At 45.9% G+C, this 27153-nt stretch overlaps 6 protein-coding genes across 7 annotated transcripts; 1 reads left to right on the forward strand and 5 right to left on the reverse strand.

The window, feature by feature from the left end:
• Positions 1-1930: 1930 nt before the first annotated feature.
• Positions 1931-8039, reverse strand: LOC108153857. The gene is made up of 10 exons (XM_033388910.1): positions 7364-8039; positions 7024-7300; positions 6792-6936; positions 5870-6603; positions 5361-5807; positions 4451-4958; positions 3954-4390; positions 3440-3811; positions 2482-3381; positions 1931-2425 (listed from the first exon to the last, which is right to left on the reverse strand). Exons 1-10 carry the CDS (start codon positions 7372-7374, stop codon positions 1964-1966), a joined length of 4293 nt encoding a protein of 1430 aa, XP_033244801.1. The 5' UTR covers positions 7375-8039; the 3' UTR covers positions 1931-1963.
• Positions 3841-5347, reverse strand: LOC108155688 (reticulon-3). Its single transcript, XM_017286660.2, has 2 exons — positions 4451-5347; positions 3841-4390 (listed from the first exon to the last, which is right to left on the reverse strand). Exons 1-2 carry the CDS (start codon positions 4944-4946, stop codon positions 3933-3935), a joined length of 954 nt encoding a protein of 317 aa, XP_017142149.1. The 5' UTR covers positions 4947-5347; the 3' UTR covers positions 3841-3932.
• Positions 8040-10272: 2233 nt separating the features above from the next.
• On the reverse strand, positions 10273-12518 carry LOC108155687 (esterase B1-like). The gene is made up of 4 exons (XM_017286657.2): positions 12426-12518; positions 12083-12362; positions 11875-12025; positions 10273-11825 (listed from the first exon to the last, which is right to left on the reverse strand). The coding sequence occupies exons 1-4, from the start codon at positions 12434-12436 to the stop codon at positions 10642-10644; spliced, it is 1626 nt and encodes a 541-aa protein (XP_017142146.1). The 5' UTR covers positions 12437-12518; the 3' UTR covers positions 10273-10641.
• An 89-nt stretch (positions 12519-12607) lies between these two features.
• LOC108155686 (esterase B1) lies at positions 12608-14795 on the reverse strand. Of its 2 annotated transcripts, none has more exons than XM_017286656.2 (4): positions 14490-14795; positions 14161-14425; positions 13204-14100; positions 12608-13148 (listed from the first exon to the last, which is right to left on the reverse strand). In XM_017286656.2, the coding sequence occupies exons 1-4, from the start codon at positions 14495-14497 to the stop codon at positions 12687-12689; spliced, it is 1632 nt and encodes a 543-aa protein (XP_017142145.1). In that variant the 5' UTR covers positions 14498-14795; the 3' UTR covers positions 12608-12686. The 2 variants fall into 2 exon arrangements, with proteins under 2 accessions (XP_017142145.1, XP_017142144.1); XM_017286655.2 differs by having other exon boundaries at positions 14161-14437.
• Positions 14796-15085: 290 nt separating this feature from the next.
• On the reverse strand, positions 15086-23447 carry LOC108153856. The gene is made up of 9 exons (XM_033388911.1): positions 23211-23447; positions 22545-23011; positions 20750-21936; positions 19909-20100; positions 19324-19434; positions 19103-19270; positions 16590-16844; positions 15634-16539; positions 15086-15567 (listed from the first exon to the last, which is right to left on the reverse strand). The coding sequence occupies exons 1-9, from the start codon at positions 23255-23257 to the stop codon at positions 15115-15117; spliced, it is 3786 nt and encodes a 1261-aa protein (XP_033244802.1). The 5' UTR covers positions 23258-23447; the 3' UTR covers positions 15086-15114.
• Positions 17984-20179, forward strand: LOC108155685 (esterase B1). The gene is made up of 3 exons (XM_017286654.2): positions 17984-18194; positions 18416-18882; positions 18939-20179. Exons 1-3 carry the CDS (start codon positions 18148-18150, stop codon positions 20123-20125), a joined length of 1701 nt encoding a protein of 566 aa, XP_017142143.1. The 5' UTR covers positions 17984-18147; the 3' UTR covers positions 20126-20179.
• Positions 23448-27153: the final 3706 nt, after the last annotated feature.

Raw genomic sequence — 27153 nt, forward strand, 5'->3', positions numbered from 1 at the left:
TATACGTTTTATAGTGACATCTTAAAGGAGTGTGTGTACCAAATTTGGTTACTCTTGCCTTAATAGTCTCTGAGATTTGTGGATGCCTCAGATTTTCGTCCTTTGCGGGGGAGGAAGGGGGTGTGGCGAAATTTTGACACAAAATGGTCAAGGTCCGATATCACAGGAGTGTGGATACCAAATTTGGTTGCTCTGGCTCTTATAGGTTCTGAGATCCTTGAACTCATATTTTGCAATTGGCAAAACCGACCATGAAACCTGTGTGTTAGAGAGAGACAGAGCGAGAAAGAATGAAATTGTTTTCTTGATTCTGGCTATAATAATTATACGATCTGATTGAGATTTTACGATCTAGAACATATAGTCATCTTCTACGATTCTGCGTTTTTAGTTTTCTCGTATCGTCGAAATTGTGGATGCCACAGATTTTCGCCTTTTGTGTGGGCGGAAGTGGGCGGGGCAAAGTTTTGAAATATTCTTGTAGCAGTGACATATCACAGAAGTCTGGATCCAAAACATCGTTGCTCTCGCTCTTATAGTCTTTGAGCACTAGGCGCTGAAGGGGACGGACAGACGGACAGACGGACGGACGGACAGACGGACAGACAGACATGGCTCAATCGACTCGGCTATTGATGCTGATCAAGAATATATATACTTTATGGGGTCGGAAACGATTCCTTTTGGACGTTACACACATCCACTTTTACCACAAATCTAATATACCCCAATACTCATTTTGAGTATCGGGTATAAAAATATACTACATTAACACAAATATCGGAATACAAATTAAACAAAAAAAAAACAGACACAGAAGAAAGAGGGGAGAAAGACAGCGGCGAGCGAGCGGAGAAAGAGAGGAGAGGAATGTGTATGGCAGAAAGCAGATATTGTATTTTCAAGTGCGGAGCCAGAGAGATAAACAGAAAACAGCAGCAACAGAAACCAGAACTGGAAAAAGAAGAGAGCACAGAGTCGAATATTTAGATACTCTACTCTAGACTTTACACAAGGTGGTTTAGTCACCTGGTCTTGGATTGATTTTGATACCCTGAAATATGTTAATAGGTTTAATTAAGAAAATATGTTGCACTCAGAAAAAGTTGCAAAGAAATTAAATAATTCTCAAAGTAGTAGAATTTATTAGATTTTTACAAAATCAAAGAGTATTCTCATTATCTATTTTGTAGAATCACATATGATTTCCTCGAATGAGTAGCAAATATCTTCCCAAAAGAAGTATACCCTCCGATATATTAGCGTATAAAAAAATCACAGTAACAACAACCGATCATTGAGCCGTGGAGAACGTAGAGAAGATGGAGAAGCGTGTGGGCTGTGTAGAGAGCTTTTGGTTTTTGTGGGGGCTTTGGAGCAGCGCACAACACCTCTTTAGACGCGCCCCAGGCGAATGCATAATGAATCGACACTGTACAAAATGAAATCTTTATAAGCAAAGCCTTTTTTTATCACTGTAGACAAAGTTCTCAAGTCTTAGCTTAGGTCAGGCGAAAAGCCGGTTGTCGAAGAGTGGGTCAACGTCGACGTCAGCACTAAGCACCAAACACCACTGTGATCGTGCCTGCGAAAAAAACACTGTAAACAAAACGAAACAATTTTATGGGCAATTTTACGCACCGCTTGGACAAAAGCTCGGAGATGTGGAGAGGGGCAAAAGCTGTTGCACAGCTTTGGAATAAGCTTTAAAGCCAAAGCTTGGAAAGCAGTTATGGCCTGCAAGTGTATGGTACACTGTATGGTATGTATATACATATATAAAAAATAATCTAAAAATCGTATAGAAAGGCTTTTAAAATTAAGAAATTTTGATAGGACATTGTAGATCATTTTACAGAAAATTGTTAGTACGATTATCAGCACAAATTTGGGTAAATTGTGGCCTGCGTTGGCTCTCAGAAGTAGAATACATTCAGGAACACATTTATTCTTTTCGGGTTTTCTAGGCACCATAAAGCTTTGCCTTATTATCATATAGACGATTCCACACCTCCAGGCCATCCTTTTCGTACTGCGTTATAAACTCCAGCTGGTATCCTATATTCATAGCCCTGTAGGGCATCTTTTCGGTGAGGGGTGACCAGGGCTCCGACTTCGTTTCGGCACAATTAGGATCTCCAGTCTTCGCAAAGGCTGTCAGAATGCCCACCATCCTTTGTATAGTGAGATATTCAGCAGAGTCCAATGGCAGTTTCTGTACGCCCTTCTTGTGAAACACATAGCCCATGTCATCGGCATGACAGACACCCCGCTTGATGTCATCGCCGCATAAACGATTTCGCATTAGATTAAAATTCGAGGAATCAAAGTCGAAGCGGTACAGATAGGTGGGGGCCTGGGCATGGGCCAATCGAGAGCGTACAACGCGATGTATACCATGCCAGAAGAGTTTGTAGCTGAAGAGCTACAAAAAAGAGAAAATATAAGTAAATCTAAACCAAAAAATCATTGGCTACCCACATCCAGAGTCTGCATCACATTCTGTTTGGTTATCCCTTGGGGTCCGTAGTGATATTTGACTAGTTGCTTAGCACTAGCCTTGCGCACCTCATCGGACATCGTGAGAAACAGTTCATTGGGCAGCACCATTGATGGTTCCTGTTTGAGGTAATCCAGCATTATGCCATTGCTCAGCTTGCAGAAGGGATAGAAGACCAATCCTTCGAAGGAGGTGCCGCCCAGCAGCAGGGGAACCTCTGTGGACCAGGCATCCCGCATCATCTCCAGATATGGCTGCTGGACCAGACCCCTCTCACACTTGGCCCCTTCCACACCCGGCACAAACGGATAGAAAAAGCCAGAGCATCGATCGTGAAAGGTGTAGGCATTAAGAGCGTACTCCACCAATTTCTTGGCCTCCACCCAGCGAAGGTACCGCAGCAAATCCTTCTCCCTGCGTGGTCCCACATAGCCAGCAGCCAGTGCCAATTGGCAGTACAAACTGGCTCGATCCGGGATCTGTGCCCACGGATTCAGCATCGAGCCAGACATCATAATGGCCTTATGGAAGAGGCACTTGGCCTGCGGCAGGCACATCATGAAATGCACCCCCACAGCCCCTGCGCTCTCGCCGAAAAGCGTGATGTTCTCCGGATCGCCATTGAAGTGCTGAATATGCTGTTTGATCCACTTGAGAGCCAGCAGTTGATCGTGCAGTCCCGCATTGCCGGGGACATTCGATTCGATGCTGGGCAAACTGAGAAATCCGAGAGCGCACAGCCGATAGTTGAAGATCACGTACACAATGTCCTTGGACATCAAATAATCCGGGCCGTACTTCTTCCGCGTGGCACCGCCAGTGCGAAAGGCACCACCATAGATATAGACCATGACGGGAAGAGGAGGCTTTGTTTTATCAAACTGAAAGAAAGAAATAATTATTCAAAGACGCCACTTGATCTCCTGATCCTTCACTCACGTGCTTGGTGTAGACATTCAGGTAAAGGCAATCCTCACTGCCAATGGTGCTGCCTCCAAGTAACTCCATCTGCAGGGGTATGTCCCTTTCCTGTTGGGCATCTAGCTCCTGACCCTCCCATGGATCTGCGGGCTCTGGGGCCACAAAACGGAGATCAGCCAGCGGTGGTTTGCCAAAGGGAATGCCCTCAAAACTGAAGAACGGATCGCCATAAATGCCACACTGTCGGCGACCCTTCACACGGCCCATGGGCAGGTCCACGATCTTTGTTTCAGCATAACTACGTCTGGGAGTAATACGGAGAGACCTGCACACCAACTGCAGATACTTTTTGTGGTTACAACCTAGCACATAAGGTTTCCACATAATAAATCAAATTAATCGAAACTTTTGAATGAAATCTTAAACCTTTTTTGATGGCCAACTGAGATCAGGACTGCATATAATTATAATGTATAGATTTCGATCTCAATACAACAAATAAGAACTACATTTATTTGGGAATCAGTGTCACATTTAGGACGTCACAGTCGGCGCAGCTACAGTCAGGGCTGTAGGTATGATCCAAGAAGTCCACATTCTTTTCTTTCTTCTGTTTCTTAGGGGCTATGTCTTGGTTGGCCACCAGTGTCACATCCAAGACGTTACACTCGGCACAGCTGCAGTCAGGGTCATGCCCCTCCTCAAACATCGCAAAGAGCTTCAAATCTTGTTCTTTCTGTGGAATATTTTCAAAATTTGCAGTTGGATTTTGTTCCTTAATGGTGTCCTCTTTAGGTTCTTCAATGTTTTGCTTGTTGGATTCACGAGTCGGGGATTCAGCGTCCTGGAAGTGGTCTTCGTTTTCATCTTCTTTTTGGCTTTTAATAACTCCTATTTTGATCAGCAACTTATCAAAGTCTGTCTTCTTCAGATCGTACAACTTTGGCAAAGTAAATACCAAAATATGAACTTAAAAAAAAGAATGGAATCCTGATTTAAAATCTATAAAATAGAGATGAAAAAACTCACCCATCAACAGCAGATTCATGAAATTCAAGTAATCCCCAAGAATATTAATGAAACACAGTCCGGCCAACATCTTCAACGATTCTTGCAGATCCTCCACAAGCAGCAGCCCAATCATTTTGTTAATGAATGCATTCAACTTCACGACAGCCACTCCGGCCAGACGCATTGTCTCCTCTTGTGGTATGTTGCATGTCATCAAAACATGGAATCGATACGAATAGTATTCCTCCTTCTTGTTCCTTCTGTTCCACAATTCCAGGACCTCCACGAAGAAGCGATACCCCATGGCGCCGAGGATGACGGTGATGGCCAACATGCTTACCACACTGATTGCCGAATGGCTTATTGTGTCCACCAACAGGATCAGAATGATCGTAAAAACAAACAGTGTTCGCAGAAAGTTGCGCCACAGTACCAGGTTCTTCAGTTCCATCAGCAGCTGTCCAGTGCCTTGATCCTCCAGAGGATCAATGCCAACAGCGTTTTGCGTAGCCATTTCGTAAAATTTCTTATTAATCAGAGAAAAAAGAAAGCGCACTCGAACAAGTTCTACAAATTCTTTTAGTATTCAGGGAAAACTATTTTTGCTAGGCCAACTATTGATTTTGAAACCAAAACCAAAAAATGATACTGTATGTGACTCAAAATTAATAGATTTATGATCCAAAGTTTGCTAGATCTATAATGGTGTGACTGTCTATCGATATCCCGATTTCCAGGCAACAGAGGGGCGTTACCACATGACGCGGTACAAGTGTAACCGAAACCATTCCTTACATGCACAAAAGTAGTTAGAAAATATAATTTTCAAACGTTTTTAACACAATTTTTTTTTTTAAACCAACTTTCACAGAATTTCCCTTTTTGTTTATGGATCCCTAGAATATGAATGGACTGTGAATCCCTAGATTAAATTCTCTGGCTTATAAATGCTATCCCACACTAGAAGTTTCTTATACTCCGGCAGATCCACAATCTTAACATCCTCACTTATGTTGACCACACGCTTGGGCTCCGACTTTTTCGCTGGCTGCCAGTCCACTTCGCTAATTTCGGCACAATTCGGGTTGGAATTGGCAGAAAATGCCGTCCAAATGCCAATCATTCTCTGAATGGTGCGATATTCCCCTGAGGTTTTCTCCAGTTTCCAGGATTCAGAGTTACGGAACAAATAGCTCAGGTCATCGGCATGGGCAACGCCTTTCTGTATGTTGTCGCCGCAGAATTTCTTACGATAGAAATTAAAGTTCGGGGAATCAAAGTCAAAGCGATAGAAATATGTTGGGGCACGGGCATAGGCGAATCTGGCCTGCAAAGTGCGATTCAAGCCATGCCAGAAGACCTTATAGGAATAGTACTAAATGGAGAGATAGATATAAATTTAATAAAGATACAAATATCTGAAATATTTTTACTTACATCCAGCATATTCATAAAAAGCTCAGAGCTTGGTGTAGCATCGCCAAAGGTCATCTTGAGCATTCTCTCGCTGTACTCCAGATTCTCCTTCTCCGTACTAATCACACGCACATCATGGGGGACCATTTTCAGGGGATCCTGGCTTAAGGTATCCAAACCCTTGAGATTAGCCGCCACAGCGGGATACATAAAGAGACCCTCGAACGATGTGCCACCCAGCATTGCAGGCAGATCGTTGGTCCACGCCTCGCGGGCCATTTCCACTGGCGATTTGGGCACCACGCAATCCTCACCCACATACGACTCTATCGTGGGTCCAAAGGGGAAGAGCATACCATTCCGGCGATCCTCGGGCGTTAACAAACTGTGGCGAACTAGCTCCCATGCCGGCACCCCTCGCAAATGCTCGAGCACCTGTGCATCCACATTTTCGCCCGTGTAGCCATGGAGTTTGGCCAAACGATAGGCAAAGTCCGACCTCGGGGTATTCGCCCAGTAATTGTGGACGGTCCCCGACATCGCTATGGCTTTGTGGTAGAGTCCTCGAGTCTGCTCTGTGCACATCATGAAATGTGTGGAGCATCCGCCGGCACTCTCGCCGAAGACCGTTATATTTTCGTCATCCCCATTAAAGTGGGAAATATATTTCTTGACCCATCGCAGAGCCAGAACCATATCCTTAAGCCCCGCATTGCCTGGAACTTTGAGACTGGGATCCGTGAGGGACAGAAAGCCTGTAAAGAATAGAATTTTGAGAGGAAATATTAGTCGGTTTAATGTCCTGAGTTGTTTGGATGTTGTTTGCGAATTTTGCTTAGCAATCATTAAAAATATTGCACTATCATATCATAGTCGTACAATAGCGTGAGAGTTTGAACCCTAACGATAACATTAATCATTGATAAGATACCCGCCCACTCACCCAAACAGTCCACACGATAATTGAAAGTCACCAACAGAACATCTTTGGCCATAAAATAATCAGGAGCATACAATTCGCGTGTGGCCTCGCCCACGGTGAAGGCCCCGCCGTAAATGTAGACCATGACCGGCAGAGGTTTTTCGCTCTTCAAAAAGAAAACAAACAAAAACATCAATTATCATAATCAATACGATTGATTGTAGGTCTCTCTCTCTCCCACTATCATTCTCACCGGCTTGGCATAGACATTCAGATACAGGCAGTCCTCGTTGCCCTCGATCACCTGTGTCATGAAATTCTTTTGCACTGGCTTCTCCGCATAGTGGCTGCAGTCCAGCACACCAGTCCACGGCTCTACGGGCACGGGGGCCCTGAAACGCAGCTCGCCAATCGGTGGCTTGGCAAAGGGCAGCCGCTCGTAGCTGTAGTACGAATCATCGTACAGGCTTTCACGCTTTACGCCCTTGATCTTGCCCAGCGGCAACGTAATTACACATTCGTCTGCTCTGCTAATGGGGAAATCACATTAACTCAAATGAAAAAGCACAAATTCATTTCCATAAACCACTCACGCTTTAGTCATAGCTCTGGTGAGACGGTCTGCTCGCCGCGCGTGTTTTCTGTCAACTGAAACTGAAAAAAGCTACACAGGGGTCGCGTAAAACATGTCCACTGATAGAGCTTTCCCGTTTGTATAGTTATCTGGAATTAGCTATGGTTCTATGGAAGATCTCTTATCAAGCTAAGGGGTTAATTAACATAGGTTTGTTGATGTTCAGGAGATAATGCTAGGTTTGTTCTTATATACAAATTAAATCTCTATAAATCGTATTAAATTAAATGTTAAATAAAGATTAGGGGTCTATTTCCTTAAACTTTGAAGGTTTGACAGCAGAAGGCAGAACCGACTGAGGGGCACTGCTGCACTCGCGTACATGTACAAAATTATAACGATTTAATAAACTTTTAAATGCTAAAAATTTCGGAATATGTGTGCATCAAAAACTCCAAGCCAAAGCAGAAACGCAACCGAGGGGCGCTGCAGCATGTCGCCGAACACGTTTGGAAAGAAATTCAAGAGTTTTTAAGGAGCTATAAACTAAACATTAAAACTATTTACTGGGAACAATTTTTTTCAAAATATCCGCTACTAAGTATCTTTTAATGAATTTATGTCAGAAGCACTGCGCGTTTGTAATGTGCCAGAAATTCATATTCGTAGAGGTGTGAGATTGTATGTACGGATGGAGGTTGTACATACTTTTTTTGACGGTCAGACACCAATAGTATAGCAGGATTTCGGAACGTGTACCTCTAGCTATGCTCTAACTAGCTCGCCGGAATGTCGTGGGATCTTTCCTACTCTCCTATCTGCTATACGAACACATTCGCAAAGATGTTTTAGGTAAACTTGATTTAATGTTCAAAAGGAACTCTACAAAAGAAATCAAAAAGAAAAGAATGTGAATTTTAACTAACTGTTTAACCGACTACCGACAAATAGTCAGGCTATATTCCGTCGCTCTTGGGGAACTCAGATGACTTTGACCCCTTCTCTACCCTCCCTACCTTTGTATGCCGTTTAATCGACAGCATAACCCTAATCGAGCGCATCTCTATTTGATCATCGGACTTCCTCAGGCTCTACTCAGGACAAACACGAAAGGTTTAATGTTCCATTATTATCTACTAATTATTATTTAATAATTCAAAATTTAAGGGTTTGGACTTCATGGTTTTCCAGATAAGTATAAACTTAGCATAAAGTAATTAAATAAGTTATACCTAGTTATATGTATATATGTATATAGGACTTATGTGAACAGAATATGGCGTAAAAGAAATTAAATTGGAAAGAAGAGAAAAATATGATAATTATATAACTAGAAGGCAAACGTGAAAGAAAAATTAGTAGCCGATCCGCTTTAAATTATGGCACGGATATGGTTGTTTTATATACCGGAATATAAGTTTTATAAGACAGATATATATTTCGAAAATACTCGAGAATTCCGTTTAAGGAAGTTTCGTAACTCACTCATACTTTATACGAATTATCCGGCGTGTCCGTTGAGCTCAAGGGGCGACGTAGGAACATATTCTGAGGAAGGGAGAAAAATTATGAATATACAGGTCTTCACTTCTAATTCGGATGAAACACCGATTTTCTTTCCATTTCCATACCCGTACGACGACGATTTGCCACTCAACGGCGGATCTTAAAAAAATGTGGTTTTCATTTGCGCTAATTTCTAATTATGGGTAATTATATACATTATTGGTTTTTTTTCTTCTTTTTAAATCTAGACAATACAAAAATAGTTAGTGCGTAGCCTAATCTTTAATAAATGGAAAATCTCATGACGAGACTCAAAACTAATACTTTGGTACATTTTCACACGACGACTATTAAACGGCAGTGTGGATCGCCGCAGAATAATGTTTTATTTTCACAGTTTGAGAGCCACTCCACACATTGCGAAGAACTACATGCGAAAGCCTTAGCCGCGCGCTTAATTCATAAGCGAGAAGGGAGACGAGTGCGGCATATTAGTTTCTCCGAATTCGCAAGAAAACTATTCTTCTCGTCTTACTCCAAAATGTACTTCAGCTCAAGTATGCCTCCACATAACTTCGGGTTTCACTCTAGTATATCTTCGGACGGCTCTTTCTGGTTTATTTGGTTGTAGTTATCGTTGGTTTATGTAGATGCTGGTTCCTGGGAAATCCGAGGTCTTTCCCAGATCTACTAAGAAATCGATGGACTTTGACGACCTCGTTCTTGGAGGGGGGGTCAATTGGTTTTTCTTTCCCAGTGTCGAACGTAGTAAGATTTCCAGCCCTATGATACGAGACTGTTAAAGCTGTGTCACTATTGTAAGGTCCAAATACCTTTTATTTTTTCTTAATCCAAAAGGAATAATGTAGTCCACCAGAACTTCAATTTACTTGGCACGTGTTTGATTGCACAACGTTTTCAAATTCACTTGGATCTATATATTTGTATAAAAAGACACATCCGAATTCGCACAGCTTCACTATAGCAATGATCTAGCCAGAAGTTCTATTACTTGCATTAGCCCTTACGATCGGAACTTTACCTTCCACAACCAACGGGGTAATCGTACGATTTTAGACAAAGCTTACACCTTGCTTCCCTAGATAACGGAGTAATCGTACGATGCTAAGCAAAGCTTACACATAGCTTCCACGACTAACGGAGTAATCGTATGATTTCTAGTAAAGCTTTAAAACATAACTCCCACAGATCCACGCTGCTTCTCTAAATTAGACATTAAGCTCTTCAATTAAAGCTTTAACTACTGCTCTCTTGTAATTGATCTCTTATCTTGTTTTTGTAAAGAGCAGAGTTAATGTTAAACGCGAGGGCCGTACTTCCCAAGCTGTTCTCTGGAGTTTTAGAGTCACAACTGGCCACTACACGTTACGTGTTTTACTATAATATTGTCTTTCCCTGTACTACTTGAGTACCGGAGTACAAAAATAGTTTTTAATTGTGCATTCCTATCTTATCCATACAATTTCATATACCAAAAAGTAAGTCTAAGGCCTTGCGCAATGCATAAAGTGTTGGATATAAACCAAAAAAGTAAAGATAATCTTTTAGACAACAAGCTAATAAAATCTTTCGAAAAAACACTTCAAATATCTGGCATCTCTTAAAGCAAACCCCAAACCTAACTAAAGCTCTTATCTTTCACAAATTATAAAGAAGCTCAAGAGTCAATCACAATGATTTGGATTTTGAAAATTTCCAGACAAGCACACAAGATTGATAAGCAATCGATGGTCAGATTAGATTTGGGGTTTATTGGGTGCCAGGCTATACTTAAAACAGAGCCACGCCAGCCTGTTCGTACAGGCGTTGGTAGAACATTAATTTCTGTCGCTCTGGCTGTGCTATGAACTTCATTTCTTCATTTATGTTGAGGATCATGCGTGGTCCGAATCGTGTGACGGGCTTCCATTGCACCAAAGGTTTGGTTAGATCTGCATTGGGGTCAGAGGTGGCGGCAAAGCTCACGAGCATCGCAACCATGCGACAGATGGTGACGTATTCCGGTCGGGATTTATCCAGCTTAAATGTGGCGGGGATCACATAGATGTACCCCAGCTCATCCACATGGCTCACGCCGCGCTGCTCCTTACCAAAGAACCGAATGCGATACAGATTAAAGTCCGGGGAATCAAAGTCAAAGCGATAGACGTAGGTTGGTGCCTGTCCATACGACAATCGTGCCATTATAAAACGCTCCTGCGAGTGCATCATGTTGTGGGTCCAGAGATCTGTCAATCCATCCGTGTGCTCCATGACCAATCGATGACCGTGTGCCTGACAGAAATAATCGAGCAGCGACTGGCCCAGCTGTCGCCGCTGGCCAGGGTCGCAGCGATTGAGCAGCGTCTGCGGCAGGACACACTCTGGATGCTTTTGTATCTGCAGCAGGGCTGTAGCATTCCTTAAAATCGGATTAAAGGACAGTCCTTCGCCGCTATTGGCGCCTAATATCACGGGTATGCGATTACTCCACGCCGTACGCTGCAGGACAATGGGTTCCGACAACAGCACCGCCCGGGGCGTCACATAACTCTCCACTGATGGCACAAAGGGCATCATACGACCCAGCACTTTTTCTAGTGGCGTCCAGAAATCTGCAGCGACCAACAGTTTTGGATCAGCGGCAGCTATGAACTCGAACACTTTCGCATCAATATTCTCGCCCTCGTAGCCCAAGTGCTTGGCCAGACGATATTCCATATCGGGCAGGCGATTCAGCTCTGGGGAGACGCCAGCCATGAGCACGGCCTTGTGGAAGAGACCCTCTGTTTGGGGTGTGACCAGCAGCAATTGCACGGCCATGCTGCCAGAGCTATGCCCAAAGAGGGTGATCCTTTCGGGATCGCCATTGAAATTCCGGGCATTGGCCTTGATCCATTTGAGGGCAAGAATGAGGTCCTTGAGGCCAGCATTTCCGGGAATCTCCAGCGATGGATCCGCAAAGGAAAGGAAACCTAAGAAATGAGAGATATAAAAGATGCCTCCTCTTCAAGCTCCACTCACCCAAAGGACCCAATCGGTGGCCAATGCTTATGTGAATGACATTCTCGCGCATGAAATAATCCGGTCCCCAGGCGCGCCGTGAAGCATCGCCGCCCTTGAAGCCTCCACCATGGACGTAGACCATCAGCGGCAAGGGCTCTTCGCTTTTCAACTAAAGAAAGAAATCCGTAAAACAGAATACTCTAATGTTAAACCCAAAATTTATCACCGTTTTCATAGAGATATTCAGATAAAGACAATCCTCGGAGCCCTCCACTTGCTTTGTATAGCTGCTCACTTGGATGCACTTGTCCTGCGGCTTGCTACAGTCCCGTATCCCATACCAGGGCTTCAGAGTATGAGGCTCCTTAAATCGTAGTGTACCCAACGGAGGAACCGCATATGGTATGCCATCAAAGCCATAAAACTCCTCATCGTATAGGGTTTTTAGCAGCACACCACGCACTCGGCCATGCGTTGTCTCCACCACTGGGGAGGTGGCTTCACTGCTGCAAAAGTGGAAAGAGATGTGCAACTAGCAGAACAATTCGATGGCTAATGAATATACTCACTAGTCGGCCATTGTATCCGTATGCCAACAGCCTCAAACATAGACTGAAACCCCCTCTTCAGCGTCCGTAACATTATCGAGCAAACGGATTGAGATAGCAGCAGCTTATCAACCTTAAAATATACTGATCGTTCTCTCTGTCGTATCTCAAAACAGCACAAACAAAGCAGAGACAAGAGGCTATCGTGGGTGCCCACTATTTGGAATTTTTTAATGCACTTGGAATTTCGACAAAACATTGAAAAGGCATTTTTCTGAAGTGCTAGTCCTTGATTTTGCAAACATTCTCCCACACCCGCACCTTCTGCAGTTCCGGCAACTCAATTACTTTGATGCTTTCCGAAATATTAAGGCACTCCACGGTCGATTGTCGGTTGTCCAAGGGCATCCATTGCTTGGTTCGCGGCAGCTGCTCTGCGACTTTCGGGCAATTGGGATTCGAGCTACGAGCGAAGCTTGTGAAAATATCAATCATCCGTTCTATGGTTAGAAATTCTGGTGTGTGTTTGTCCAGTTTCCAGGCGAAGTTGCCGAACCACAGATACGAATGATCATCCACATGGGCCACGCCCCGCAGCTTGTCCCCCACATACTTGATGCGCTGATGATTAAATGTCGGCGAATCGAAATCAAAGCGGTACAGGTAGGTAGGGGCCGTACTGTGGCGCAGACGTGAACGGAGCAGCCTCACAATGGGCAGCCAGAAGACCTTGTAGCTGGCGTACTAAAACAATATATGGGAATAGTTGAGAGTTCAACAATATAAGAGATTTCCTTACCTCGCAGTAGGCCAAAACAGCCTCTGGCGACATGGCTACAGCGTTCTCTCCGAAATGTGTCGCCTGCAGACGCTGGCCCAAGCTTCGGGCGAGAGCCTGTGGCAGGGCACGCTTCACGTCCAGCGGCAGCATATGCTCCGGCTGATCCTTCAGGCTGGTAAGCAGATAGGGTGCCACAAAAACGCGAGCATACATCAGGAGCCCCTCAAAAGAGGTGCCACCCATCAGCAGGGGAATCTTGTTGCCCCAGGCAGTGGCCAGCAATTCAGCAGGCTGCTTGGGCAGCACACAGTGATCCGTTTTGTAGGGCTCCACCATGGGCCCGAACTGGAACACACAGTCGTCCATGTGCTCGGCCTGACTCAGGAGATACGGCTTCACCAGCTTCTCCCCCGGCATGGCTTGCAGATAGTCCAGGATCATGGCATCGGTGGCGGCATGCGCATTCTCCATTCCCAGATTTTCAGCCAGCCGCTGCGGCATGTCGGTTATCGGAAATTGCGCCCACGTGCAAAGCACATTTCCCGACTGCAGAATGGCCTTCTGGAACAGTCCCTCCGCCTTGGGATTCAACATCAGATAATGGACAGAGGCTGCCCCGGCACTCTCCCCAAACGCCGTCACGTTATTGGGATCCGCATTGAATTGGGCCGCATTCGCCGTGATCCATTGGAGGCCCAGCAGTTGGTCCTTGAGACCAGCATTGCCGGGCACGCCCACGGCGGGATCGTTCAGACTGAGAAAGCCCAAGGGGCCAACTCGATAGGAGATTGTGACCACAACCACATCGCGCATCATAAAATAGTCGGGACTGTGCAAGTCAGTGGTGGGGTCCCCCTTCTCAAAGCCGCCGCCAAAAAAGAATACAATGATCGGCAGTGGCTTCGCTGAATGGAGCTGCAATAAGAGTGACTCATTATCTACAGCAAAAGTATAGAGTATAACGTATAGCCCTACCTCTTTGGCATAGACATTCAAATACAGGGAATCCTCGACGCCCTCCAGCTGCTTGCTGTAGTGATTGAACTGCAGCGGTTTCGGGCCCTTCTCCCTGCAATCCAGGGGCTCCGTCCAGGGTATCACCGGCAACGGGGCCATGAAACGTAGACGTCCCACCGGCGGCTGGGCATACGGAATGCCCTCGAAACTCACGTACTCGTCGCCATAGACGCCCGTGCAGCGTCGCCCCACCACAGGGCCGCTCTGTGTCTGCACCTGAATGCTATCATCAGATCTAGATACAAATGGCTGTTCAATCGCAAGAAAACTAGTGGAATAGTACTCACCTCTCCATGTCTGGCGGTTGAATAAATAACTTTACACTTTAGCGCTTTTTATCTAACGAAATGCACACATTTATGGCACTTCGTTTTATCGCGCAATGCGAGAGAGGGCTGGTTAGGAAAACAACAACCGCACGAATTCACTGAGACAGCTGATATTTCAGTTTTGCTTTGCTTGCTTTCTCACAAAAGCTTTGTATACTAATACTATACTTTTACGCTTGTTTTCATAGTATTTGTTTATTGTTTTGTTGAGCGAGCGGCCAGCGACTGCGACGCGGACGCTGACGAGCAGTGCCGTTATAAACAGAGCTGCCAACTGCGAGGTGGATTGACGGGCTGGCAGGCCTAAGCCAGGGCTACTGTTATACTATTTTTATTATTATTTAAAAAAATACAAAATTATTGTACATAAATCTTGATTCAAGAACCATTAAATAATACAAGAATAACTACTTACAATATAATTATAATGTTTTACCATTTTTGTAGTACTGTAGCCCTGGCAAGCAGACAAAAGAAAAAACAGAAAATATAATGTATTTATTTTATGATCACTCTCTTTCGGTTAAATATATATAAATATATAAACTAAACACTTCAATGCCCTTACATTTTCACTTTATAATTAATATTTCGTCTTGATGATCTTCTCCCACATCTTCAGCTTTTTCAAGTTCGGCACCTCCATCACTTTAATAGTGTCCGAAATGTTGAGGCACTCGAAATCGTCCACTATAGGCTTCCATTTTATCGTAGGATGAAGCTGCTTGAGGACACTCTGGCAGTTGGGATCAGAGGTCTCGGCGAAGGTGGTCACAATATCAATCATGCGTTCGATGGTCAGATATTCAGGCATATCTTTTTGCAGCTTCCATGAGAAGTTTCCAAACCACAGATACGAATGGTCGTCGTAATGGCATGTGCCAACCGACTCTTTCCCGCAACACCTGATACGTTCGTGATTAAACGTCGGCGAGTCATAGTCGAAGCAATAGAGATACGTGGGGGCCAGGCTAGGGTCTTGGCGTGACCGGATTACATCCATTATGGGTAACCAGAAGTGCTTGTCGCTGATGTACTATACAAATACATAGAGATAGTTGAGTCATCTCTGCTAACAAACAGGAATGAGGGCAATTCTTACTTCGCAGAAGTTCACCTCTCCCTCCATCGACTCCATCGGTGCGGTCGTCCCGAAATACATCGCATGCACGGTCAGGCCCAACTTTCGGGCGTTGATACGTGACAGGACCCGCTGGAGATCAAACGGCAGCATACGCTGAGGCTGATTTTTAAGAATTTTCAATACGCTTTGCAAGTCCTTCGAGATCATTAGGCCCAATACCATTAGACCCTCGAAGGAGGTGCCACCCATAAGAACGGGAATCTTGTTGCCCCAGGCAGTGGCCAGCAGATCAGAGGGATTCTTGGCCAGCACACAGTGATCAGTTTCGTAGGGCTCCACAGTTGGCCCCAACTGGACTATAAAACCATCCAGGAGCTCAGACACATTTATCTGACGGTTCTCCATCAGCCTGTGTCCCGGCTGGACTTGTAAATAGTCCAAGATCATGGCATCGGTGGCGGCATCCACATTGTCCATTCCCAGCTGGTCGGCCAGCCGCCTCGCCATTTGGGTTGCTTTCGGACAAACAGCCCACGGACATAGCGCATTGCCCGACTGCAGAATGGCCTTATGGAACAGTCCCTCCGCCTTGGGATTCAGCATCAGATAATGGACAGAGGCTGCCCCGGCACTATCGCCAAACGCCGTCACATTATTGGGATCTGCATTAAAACTGGCCGCATTCGCGGAGATCCATTGGAGGCCCAGTAGTTGATCCTTGAGCCCAGCATTGCCGGGCACGCCCACGGCGGGATCATTGAGACTGAGAAAGCCCAAGGCCCCGACTCGATAGGATATCGTGACCACAACCACATCGCGCATCATAAAGTAGTCGGGACCGTTCATGTCAGTCGTTGCATCGCCGATTTCGAAGCCGCCTCCAAAGAAGTAGACGAGGAGCGGCAGTGGTTTCGGTGAATGGAGCTGCAACAAGGATAATCATTATCAATCAGCTCCGTGACCTATGTACACACCTTCCTGGCATACACATTCAAATACAGGCAATCCTCAGCACCCTCTATAAACTTCTTTTCATGCATTTGTAACGGCTTCGGGCCCTTCTCCGTGCAATCCAAGGGCTCCGTCCAGGGTGTCACCGGCAACGGGTTCATGAAACGTAAACGCCCCACTGGCGGAAGGGCATAGGGAATTCTCTCGAAGCTCACATACTCGTCGCCATAGACGGCTGTGCGGCGTCGGCCCACCACAGGGCCACTCTCTGTCTGCACCTGAATGGGCGGAATAAAAGAACTATTGTATTTCATTTTATTCATTTCGTTTAGCGCGACGGTTGACGCTTTGTTTTAAATTCTTCAGCCCGAAAACCCGAGCTGTAGACTTCGATGCGGTGCTGCCTGGTCAGCAGTTAAAAACCACGCCTTCTGTAGAGATTCTGTGATTAACAATTGTACCATAAAATGCATATGAATGCTTCCACTTTGCACCTCACTTTGTTTACATATAATTTAAAAGAAAATCTATATTTTAAAAATATTTTTCCAAGGTACTTGTATTTTTTTTTTTTGTAATACTGCAGCCCCCGTAATTAACATGGGCTTTGCTGCCGTTAACAGAGCTGTCACAGCGCTCCAACAACAACAAGTCGCTGATGACAGCGCTGCGAAATGCGTTTCTTGGTCAGGGCTGCAGTGACACGGGAATATTTGTATGTATTTTAGATATTTATATCTAGAACTCTTATAAATACTTTTATTAGAGGATTTAATAGTCCTGATACATTGATACATTTTATACATTTCATTGATGTGCCAGCCCTGGTACAGCTTTTCGCTAAAACAAAAATTCGGCCGTTATCAGCAGTCTCTATTGCTGTGATGCTTTGTGCTGGCCATACCAGGGAGCCTGCAACAGTTGTCTTTGTCAATTTCCAAAAACTTTAATTAGTTTTTTGTGGAAAAATTATTAACAAATATTTAAATTACATTTAATTGGAAACAAAAACACATTTCTAGTTGGCTTTCTTAGTATTGTACTGCAGCCCTGCATTGCCAAAACAAACAAACATACGTTACTACACTGAAAGAAACAAAGTGCGAGCTTTGCTGCATCTAAATATAAGCTTTTTCAGTGCTAAAATTAGGTTTATTGTAGTGCGAATGTCAGAGCAGGGCACCGTTTGAGCGCAATTCTATTTTTATTGCGCATTTCGCTTAAATACAATGACGCAAAATGGTAGCGGTGCTGAATACATGCATAATTATGTACACGTATGACACGTACAGATCACCAAACAGCTGGGTCGTGTGAATGTATTCACGTGCGCTGCCGCGGCCGGACCGGCTGGCCGGCTACGTCGCGAGACGTCTATCTTACCCGCAGCGCCAAAAAGCGCCGGCAATCGCAGTCGCATCACGGATCCCATCCAAACCTATGCGATTTCAGTCGCATCTGGCCAGCCAGCCTTATTGGATCCAGCAGTCCGCGCCTTTGCCTCATAGAATCTGAGAGTCCAATACCGTATTTTGGAGAACATCATTCCGTACGCAACAAAATTCGCAGCTACACGAAAAGATGGAAGTCCAAGTAGGCTGGCAGAAATTGCTCAAAATGGGGGCCAAGTGAGTACAAGAGTGCAGCGGGCGACCGGCGACCAGGAGTCCAGAAGTCCATTGCGAAGGTCAGGGTCGCGCTGGAGACTTTGCACCTCGCGCGACCTGCACCCGACTGGGCAATGTGGGGGCTATCATCCAGTTTCCTTATCGCTTACAATACCACCTTTGCCATCGTGTCAGTCGCCGTCTAATCACTAATCACAGTCCTCCTCCAACCCCTCCAATAGGCTCGTTGGGCACAAATACCAGCAGTACCGGCTAGCCACCAACAACACCGTCGTGCTGGACACGGAAAATGGCCAGGTGATGGGGCTGCAACGCAAGACCCTCTACGACGAGGAGCTGTACTATGCATTCGAGGGTATACCGTATTCAAAGGCACCCATTGGAGAGCTGCGTTTCCGTGCCCCCGAGCCGGCAGAGCCCTGGAAGGGTGTGCTCAACTGCACCACCTATCGATCGAAGCCCATGCAAAGGAATATGGTGATGGGGATAATCGAGGGTTCCGAGGACTGCCTGCATTTGAATGTGTATGCAAAGACGCTGCAGTCGGAGCGGCCACTGCCCGTCATCGTGTGGATCTATGGCGGTGGTTTTCAGAAGGGCGAGGCCTCCAGGGACATCTACAGCCCTGACTATTTCATGAAGCAGCCAGTGGTCTTTGTTTCCATCAACTACAGGCTTGGAGCTCTGGGTAAGTCGAATGAATGCCTTTTTCGCAGTTCCACTAAAGAAATTGTATATTTGTAGGTTTCCTTAGCCTTAAGGACCCCAAACTGAATGTGCCCGGCAATGCAGGGCTTAAGGATCAGGTGATGGCCCTGCGCTGGATCAGCGACAACATTGCTCACTTCAATGGCGACCCCGACAACATCACACTAATGGGCGAGAGTGCTGGGGCCGCCTCCACGCACATCATGATGACCACCGAACAGACGCGTGGCCTCTTCCACAAGGCCATTCTCCAGTCGGGCTGTGCTCTGAGCGAATGGGTGGAGAGCCCCGACCACCAGTGGGCGTATCGGTTGGCCCAGCAGATGGGCTACAAGGGCGGCGAAAAGGATGCGGATGTCCTGAAATATCTGACCAAAATATCGGCCCGCCAGATAGCAAACACGGACCAGGACATCATCACCAGGGAGGAGATACGCAGCTTCTTGTTGTTCGCCTTTGGGCCAGTCGTGGAGCCGTACGAGACGTCACATTGTGTGGTGCCGGTGAGGCACAAGGACATGCTGCCCCATGCCTGGGGCAATAACATTCCCGTGATTGTGGGAGGCAACTCGTTCGAGGGCCTCTTCTCGTATCAGCTCCTGCGCGGCGATCCCTGGGCACAGAGCCACTTCCACAACATCATTCCACGCGAGGTGAGCGAGGCGGCCACCGAAGAGCAGCGCGACGAGCTGGTGCGACGCCTCAAGAAGGTCTACTTCGACGACGAGAAGCGCGATAAAATGGGGTTCTTTGAGGCCTTGAACATATTCTCGCATCGCCAGATCTGGCACGACCTGCATCGCGTGGTCATGTCCCGCCTTGCCTACGCCCCCACACAGCCCACCTACCTCTATCGCTTTGACTTTGATTCGCCGCACTTCAACCAGTTCCGTCGCTTGGTCTGCGGCGATCGCATCCGTGGTGTGTGCCATGCCGATGAGCTCTCCTACATGTTCTACAACATCATATCGCCAAAGATCAGCAAATCCTCGCAGGAATACCATACAATTGAACGTATGGTGGGCATGTGGACGGCATTTGCAGCCACCGGAGATCCCAATTGCCCGGCCATTGCCCCGGCCGAATGGCTGCCCGTTGAGCGGACCGAAAACGGTGTAGAGCATTGCTTGAACATCAGCCAAAAGTTGGAGATGATCGAGCTTCCCGAGGCGGAAACACTGGCCGTGTGGGACAGTTTCTATCCCAAAAAGGCGCTCTATTAGGCTTCATAAATTTAGTGTGTGTATAAGGTTTTCCTGTAGTCCCAAAGATTGTTACCAAAATTTTAGTGTACAAAAAGATTTGTATTTCGAGTGTAAATAAGAATTAAAGTGATTTTCATATAAGAATTGAAAGGCGATAAGATTTAAACACTTTATTTTATATATTTTTTTACAAAAAGCTTTTCTTTCCCCTCCTCAACCCAGTGACAGTGCCCCACTCTCTGGCTTATGAAACATTTTTCACTGCGTGCCTTAATTAATACACATTTATTTACTTAATTACCCCCATCCAGTTATACATTATAGACATTTCAGCGGTCAGGAGGCCAGACCTCCACACGACAAGCGAGTGTCAAGTTTAAGGTGACTCGATGGAAAACTACTTGTCGGAGCCGCCAGCCCCCGGAATTCGAAATGCACATAAACCAGTTCTGGGACTAGGCTAACTACAGTGGGACCCATCTAGATGTCTAGACTAATTTTTAATGCAATAAAACTTGTATTTTTGACAAGTTAAACAGACTCCGTTGTACAAGATATGTATTCCAGCGTAATATCCACACAAATCATCAGAGATACATCCGCGCGAATGGCACTGGCCACTTCTAGATCAACTTATTATTACATTTCATTATTATTCTGCTTATCGTAAAGTCTATCCCACATACGAAGCTGCTTCGTTTCGGGCAGCTCAAAGAACTCCAAATTGTGTCCAATATTGAGGCACATCTGTGGACCATTTGTGTCCAAAGCATCCCACATCACGGGGGATATTTGCGGACAACTTGGATTATCATTCGCGGCAAAGGCTGTCCACATTCCAATCATCCGCTCAATGGTGCGGTACTCCATCGAAGACTTGTCCAGCTTGGTGGCCAGCAGCAAGTAGAACAGGTAGGAGACGTCGTCGCCATGGCTAACGCCGCGTACATGGCGGCCACACATCACCGTTCGGAAGTGATTGAAGTGCGGGGAATCAAAGTCGAAGCGGTACAGGTAGGTGGGCGTGGTGGGTGCCAGGGCCAGGCGGGAGAGCACCGTGCGGTGTATTCCGTGCCAGAAGTGCTTGATGGACAGCAGGTGGAGGCACTCGTTGAACTCCATCCGACCGCGCGTGGCATCATCGAAGTTCGAGATCTTAAATTCCCTTATCAGATCCTTGAGCTCTGCGGGAGTCACCTGGTCGCGGACCTCCCGTGGTATCAGCGCCTCAAAGGCGCTGAGCATGTGATCCGCATCCTGCATGGTGGACTGGTAGGAGAACAGACCCTCAAACGAGTTGGCGCCAATGATCAGGGGGATATCATTGCCCCAGGCATCGGCGACCATCTCGCGATGTGGCTTGGGCATCACGCAAGCGCTGGTCACATACGGCTCTACCACTGGCGTGAAAGCAAACAGGACATAGTTGCGCTTCTCCTCCTGCGTGATCAAAGCAATGCAGTGCGTCGCCAAGTCACTGGCGGAGGCGCGTTGCAAGTACCGGAAGACCTCCTTTTCATTCTCGCTGCCGGAATATCCGATGGAGCAGGCGAGCCGATAGGCCCAGTTCCCACGTGGCTCGCTGGCCCACTCGCTGTACATGGAACCCGACTGCATGATGGCCTTGTGGAAGAGTCCGCGCGTCTGTTCCGTGGTCATCATCATGTGCGTGGAGGCGGCCCCAGCACTCTCGCCCATCAGCGTGATATTATTTGCATCGCCATTGAATTGCGAGATGTTTTCCCGCACCCAGCGCAGGGCCAACACCTGATCCTTGAGTCCCGCATTGCCGGGCACGTCCAAATCGCGATCGGCAAGGCTCAGGAAACCTATAAATAGAGGTTAATTTGGAAATCTAATCATTTTGTTTACAATTATTGTTTGAGGGGCTGCCAACTTGGGGAAATTAATTGGTTGTTATCACGGCAATAATGGCCGCAAGCAGTTTTAATTATTATAAAATCGTTTGTGGCCGCTATATATGTACATATATAATCAACGGGACTTTCTGCTCGATTGAGAAAGTGCCCGTAATATGCAATTAAACTTGCTGCCCTGTGAAATCTTTATGCTTGAAATTAAGTTGGCATGTCTCATGCCCCTGCAATTAATTAGAGGGTGGACCCTGGCATGACGTCACAAAAAGGGCTGCCGGGGGGAGAACATGTAAATCTTAATTGGCGTGACGTCAGAAAAGCTGCAGGTGCAGAAGGCCAATGGACATTTATGTTGTTTTCAATTAAAACTTAATTGAAATTAGGCAAATAAAATATGATAAGTCCCTAGGGCAAAGCCAATTCATGTTATTTAAATGAATAAAATAAAGTAAATATTGGTTATTCGACACGTTGGCAGCCCTGCAATAAGTTGGCAGCATTTGCATTAAAAGATCAACAATTATTGATTTCTAATTAGATTTTCAACTACTTGGACTCACCTAAGGCACCCACGCGGTAGTTAAAAGTGACCAGGATCACATCCTGCTTCATAAAGTAATCCGGACTGTAGAAATCCCTGGAGGCCTCGCCGATCTGAAAGCCACCGCCGTAGATCCACACCAAAACCGGCAGCGGCTGCTCCGTGTCCAACTTCTTGGCGTAAACATTCAGATACAGACAATCCTCGGAACCCTCGACGATGCTCAACACGAAATGCTTCTGCATGGGCTTGGCCCGAGGATACGTGCAGTCGCGTATGCCCTGCCAGGGCGCTGCCGGCTCCGGGGCTCGGAAACGCAGCTCCCCCAGCGGGGGCTGGGCAAACGGTATGCCCTCGAAGGCATAGTACAGCTCCTCGTCGTAGAGGGTCTTCCGGCGCAGACCCTTCACCTGGCCGTTCCTAGTGCTGATGACCTTCGTCTGCTTGGTGGCCAGCCGGTATTGTACGATCTTGTGGCCCACCAGCCTGCGGAGGGTTAAGACAGAGAGAGAGAGAGAGAATTGGGTTTTTATTAATGAGTGTTTTTGTTCTTATCTTATCGCTCAGAGGGAATTTCGCCGGTTCCACGCGTTTCGAAATCCACTCGAAGCAATCAGAGGGTGTAATTGGTGGATCGACTGGGATGATGAGCCCCCACCGCCGAAGGGGCAGACGATTGACCTACTTGGTGCCCATTTTCATCAGATCGCCTACGCCCACACGTATTTCCATATCTTGCGTGCGTTTCGTACTTATTTAGTTATTAATTTGCGGTAATTTTAGGGTTTAACTTCCGTCGCTTGCAATCAACGAGGAAATACTGAAAGTACACACTGCCACGATAGAACCAGAACAGACCAGACCCGTCCGATCCCAATCTATCAGTTCGACTGCGACTACACGTCTGAGTGTAGCTCAGAGTGCAGCCTCAATTCAGTTTGTGGGGTTTAATCACGCCCGACCGCCGCTTATCGCGAATGTACAAGCGAAACATATGGTGGCACTTGTTGGGGGGAGAATATGCCTCGATTGATAAGACGCCACCACAGAGAGGGAGGGAGACGGAGAGAGATAGAGAGAGCGGGTGTTGCTCTGTTCTGGAAGACAAGCAGAGCAGTGCCAGCTGTTTTCATGTACAATTTGTAATTACTTTTTAATGATCCCAGAGTAGTACAAAGTCGGTTTTTATCTGGCAGAGTGTCGGAGCTGAAGCCCCTCCATTTACGATCGAGCAGCAGTCAAGGTTCAGGCATAAGCTACTGCGATGCTTATTCAGTAATTCCATAATTGACACTCGCTCAAAAGTGTATTGTTATTACTTTAATGAAACCCTTGACATGCTGCGAATGTTGTGACGTTCAAAAGTGAAAGCTGCGCGCGCTACTAGCCTGAACTGCTTGCGACGGCAGTGCACTGCTTGCAAGTCCACCTGCGCAAGCTGTTGGCGCTTCAAATGCAACTCTTCCTTTGAAACATCCTCTCTAGCTCACACACCTTGCAGCCATCTCCTTGGTTTTTACGCATTTTTGTATTGTTTTTCTTTGTGGTTTGCTGAAGTTTTCGTGGGGGTTTTGCTAAATAAGATGCGGAAATTCAATGCTAAACTCCAGCCATTGCCGTCTCTAATCGAATACTGATCTAATTCTGAAAGTATATGCATTTTTTTGGCTTGAAGGAAGACTTGGAGCCGACGCGTCGCAGCCGCGCCGTGTTTTTTTGTTTACATAGACTTTTGTTTATTAGACGTAATTAATTTTGGTTTATTCTTTATGGGGATCATTTTTGCTATCAGTCGGAGACCTTGGGTGTCTACTTGGTGGTAAAAAAGTTAGAAAACATCAAAAATCTTGCACTCAAAAAGACTTCTCTTCCATGGTGCATGGGAGCGCCTTGCGTGACGTCACAACCAAGGCAGAGTGTGGCTGTACTGCAGGTAGAATATTTATGCTTTAGAAATCCCAAATCAAAAATTCTTGATCACATCAGCAAATTTTGTTTGCGCTCCAAATTCGATTAACGAAAGTCCTCAAACTTTTCCTCAATTATATTTGATTTTTGGGACAATTTTCAATCAATAAAAAAGTGAATATAAAACTCGTGCAAACTTTTAACAATTCAAAATTAAAAAGCAAAAGCAAAAAAACATCTTCCATATGCAATTATGATTTTGCTTCATAGGCAAAAAAAAAGTAAAAAAAAGTTTATTTACGCATAAACGATTTTGATTAATTCCCCAAAGAGGAAGGCCCTACGAAACGGGAAGCGCTGGTGGTAGGGGGGGAGGAGGGAGGGCCCTCAGCTAATTAAAAAATTGTCATAAATCCCCCAGAGTTTAACCCATTTACAGTCGACTGGTCTGTTGAGAAATGGCCGAAAAGAAAGGGATTCCCCCCCACAGCCAGCCCACCCCATCCCACCCACAGCTACTTAATTACACTTGCGCGCACTTTAATTTCCATTTAAGAAAAAAATTGCCCACCCAAAAAGAAAATGTAAATTTTTGTTGCCTCCCACCCCCCATCCCTTTGAAAGAAGAAAAGTCAAGGCGAGAGCCGAAACATTGTAAATTATAGGCTTAAAAGAAAAGGCACGGCAAGACAAGGCTTCCTTCTCCTCCAGAAGCTCCATGGCACAGCAGCTTATTAAATTATACTCGCGTGATGAGGGGCAAGGGGTTTTCGGTGGGGTGTGGGCTGTGGTCTTGAATTTCCAGCACTCCTAATCTCGATTTAAGCCAAGTATCAGGCACAGGCTGCTGCTCCTGTATCAAGTGAGTTCAATGTCAAAAGGGTTAATTGAAAGTGCCAGGAAATTGGAGGAGTCACAGGAGCTGGAGGACACGACAGGAGAGTAACCCCAGAGAGAGAGAGAGAGAGGGAGAGGGGGTAGCCCCCACATGGGGCAGGGTGTATGCAGTAGTCATAAAAATCAAAGTCCATAAACCGGAGACCCAGAGAGACACCGACCCACCGCAGTCCATAAAAAATAAAGTTTTTTCCCCATTTTGCTTATTGCAACCCCTGGGATTTACCCTTAGACCATAAAAATATATCCCTAGGTCCCTGCCCTACCCTTCCCTCCCCCTCCCTTTCCACTAAACTATTTAGAGAATTTGAAATGCAGACAAATTTGTATGCGTCAAAGAAAAATTATGCCGCTTTTTGTTGTGCGCAAAACTTGGGGGAAATTATATTTTTGATTGTACATTTGGGTAGATTTTCATTGGAAAACCATTTCAAAGATCCATTGGAAAAGTACCCCTTTTGGTGGGAAATCCCTTCCATTGAAGTCTTTTAATTAAACTAGAATGAAACCTCATGCGAAAACAAATGAAAAATCTTAGAACAAAAATGGCTCCTGCATCTGAAGGGTTTTAATATAGCGAGTAGGAAAATGGAAAAACCGTTTTCACAAAGTAAAGATGGGCCCTCGAGGGGGGGGTACCCAAAAGAAAAGGTGGAAAAGGTTTAAATTAACTTTTGTTGAGGATTTCTTAGATGGACTCCGCTGAAGGAGTTTGTGCCCCATCAATGGTTGAATAATGAACTACCTCCGCGTTGTATTATTAAGTGAATGCTTTTTGATCTTACGATGGCAAATTACAAGCTACAAGACACCCGGCATTCAGTGCCCCCCCTGCCCCTGGCTCCCTCCATCAACAATGAAACATTATCCAGTGTCGTCTTCCACTTGGTGTTATATATAACACTTTCAATTTGATAAGCAGCCTTACTGCGGGGGATGCCCCCTAGCCAGCGCCATCCCCAGCGCCATCTTCATCCACAGCTCTGCTCTGGCATAGTCGTCATTTGCCAAGTTTCCACTGTCATTGTCTGTGGTGGCATTTGTAATTCACTTTGATTAAATATGCAAGGGGATGCTCTATGGACTTACTGTGACTGCCTGCCTGCCTGACTGCCAGACGAGGACCGCATTCAAATGCCGCAACAATGCAACGACGACAGTCAAGGGACACTGGGACCATGACGAGAGTCCAGAAAGCAGAAACCCCAGACCACCCCCCAAGCAGTGGCAGCAGGAGTAGGAGGTCCTTTAGTCAGTCGCCAAGAAAGCGCAAAACAAGTTTGTGAAATTTTCGGCAACGGAGGCAACGGCAACGGCAACGGCGTGTCCTCTGACAGGATATAAAACAATCAGTGCAAGCCAGCGGAAACGGAAGTGTTACCCCCCCTAACCCCCAACCATCCCACTCTCCCCTTTCTCTCTCTCCCTTTTCTCTGTTTTGTGAATTTGTCTAAATTGTGGGCGTGGCTCTGGCTTTCTCTGCGCTGGTACGGGCTTTTGTGAAATGTAGTCCAAAAGTTGTTTTGTGGCCGCCTCTAAAGATAGCCCCCTGACTAAACCACACTTTTGGATCCTCGCATTCTCTCGCTCTCTCTCTCTCTCTCTATCGCTCGTCGTCCTTTGACTATTGTCTCTGTATTTTTCACTGTGTGTGTCATCTCCCATTTCTGGCGGTGTCTTGATTGCATTCGTTGGGAATTTTCTACCAACAGTGGGGTTTATTAATGTTTTAAATTGAAATTTCACGCTTTGCTGCGTTATGCCTGTGTTCTCAGTGAAAATGTATCCCCAAAAGGTAGATTTGAATGCAGATTTTAGGCAAT

This window comes from Drosophila miranda, chromosome 2, assembly GCF_003369915.1.
Source record: "Drosophila miranda strain MSH22 chromosome 2, D.miranda_PacBio2.1, whole genome shotgun sequence".
NCBI lineage: Eukaryota > Metazoa > Arthropoda > Insecta > Diptera > Drosophilidae > Drosophila > Drosophila miranda.

Coding starts and splice junctions, on each gene's coding strand:
- LOC108155688 (XM_017286660.2), bottom strand. CDS start 4,946: ATGGCTACGCAAAACGCTGTTGGCATTGATCCTCTGGAGGATCAAGGC. Junction 4,391..4,450: donor CATGAATCTGCTGTTGATGG/GTGAGTTTTTTC, acceptor CTTTTTTTTAAG/TTCATATTTTGGTATTTACT.
- LOC108155685 (XM_017286654.2), top strand. CDS start 18,148: ATGGAAGTCCAAGTAGGCTGGCAGAAATTGCTCAAAATGGGGGCCAA. Junction 18,195..18,415: donor TTGCTCAAAATGGGGGCCAA/GTGAGTACAAGA, acceptor CCCCTCCAATAG/GCTCGTTGGGCACAAATACC. Junction 18,883..18,938: donor CTACAGGCTTGGAGCTCTGG/GTAAGTCGAATG, acceptor GTATATTTGTAG/GTTTCCTTAGCCTTAAGGAC.
- LOC108153857 (XM_033388910.1), bottom strand. Junction 6,937..7,023: donor TGAATGTCTATGCCAAGCCG/GTGAGAATGATA, acceptor TTCTTTTTGAAG/AGCGAAAAACCTCTGCCGGT. Junction 4,391..4,450: donor CATGAATCTGCTGTTGATGG/GTGAGTTTTTTC, acceptor CTTTTTTTTAAG/TTCATATTTTGGTATTTACT.
- LOC108155687 (XM_017286657.2), bottom strand. Junction 12,026..12,082: donor TGAATATCTCTATGAAAACG/GTGATAAATTTT, acceptor TTCTTTCTTTAG/TTGAAAAGCGAAGAGCCCTT. Junction 11,826..11,874: donor CCACCGATTGGGTCCTTTGG/GTGAGTGGAGCT, acceptor CTCATTTCTTAG/GTTTCCTTTCCTTTGCGGAT.
- LOC108153856 (XM_033388911.1), bottom strand. CDS start 23,257: ATGGAAATACGTGTGGGCGTAGGCGATCTGATGAAAATGGGCACCAA. Junction 23,012..23,210: donor CTGATGAAAATGGGCACCAA/GTAGGTCAATCG, acceptor AACCCTCCGCAG/GCTGGTGGGCCACAAGATCG. Junction 16,540..16,589: donor TGAATGTGTATGCCAGGAAG/GTGTGTACATAG, acceptor TCCTTGTTGCAG/CTCCATTCACCGAAACCACT.
- LOC108155686 (XM_017286655.2), bottom strand. Junction 14,101..14,160: donor TGAATGTCTATGCCAAAGAG/GTAGGGCTATAC, acceptor CTCTTATTGCAG/CTCCATTCAGCGAAGCCACT. Junction 13,149..13,203: donor CTGTTTTGGCCTACTGCGAG/GTAAGGAAATCT, acceptor ATATTGTTTTAG/TACGCCAGCTACAAGGTCTT.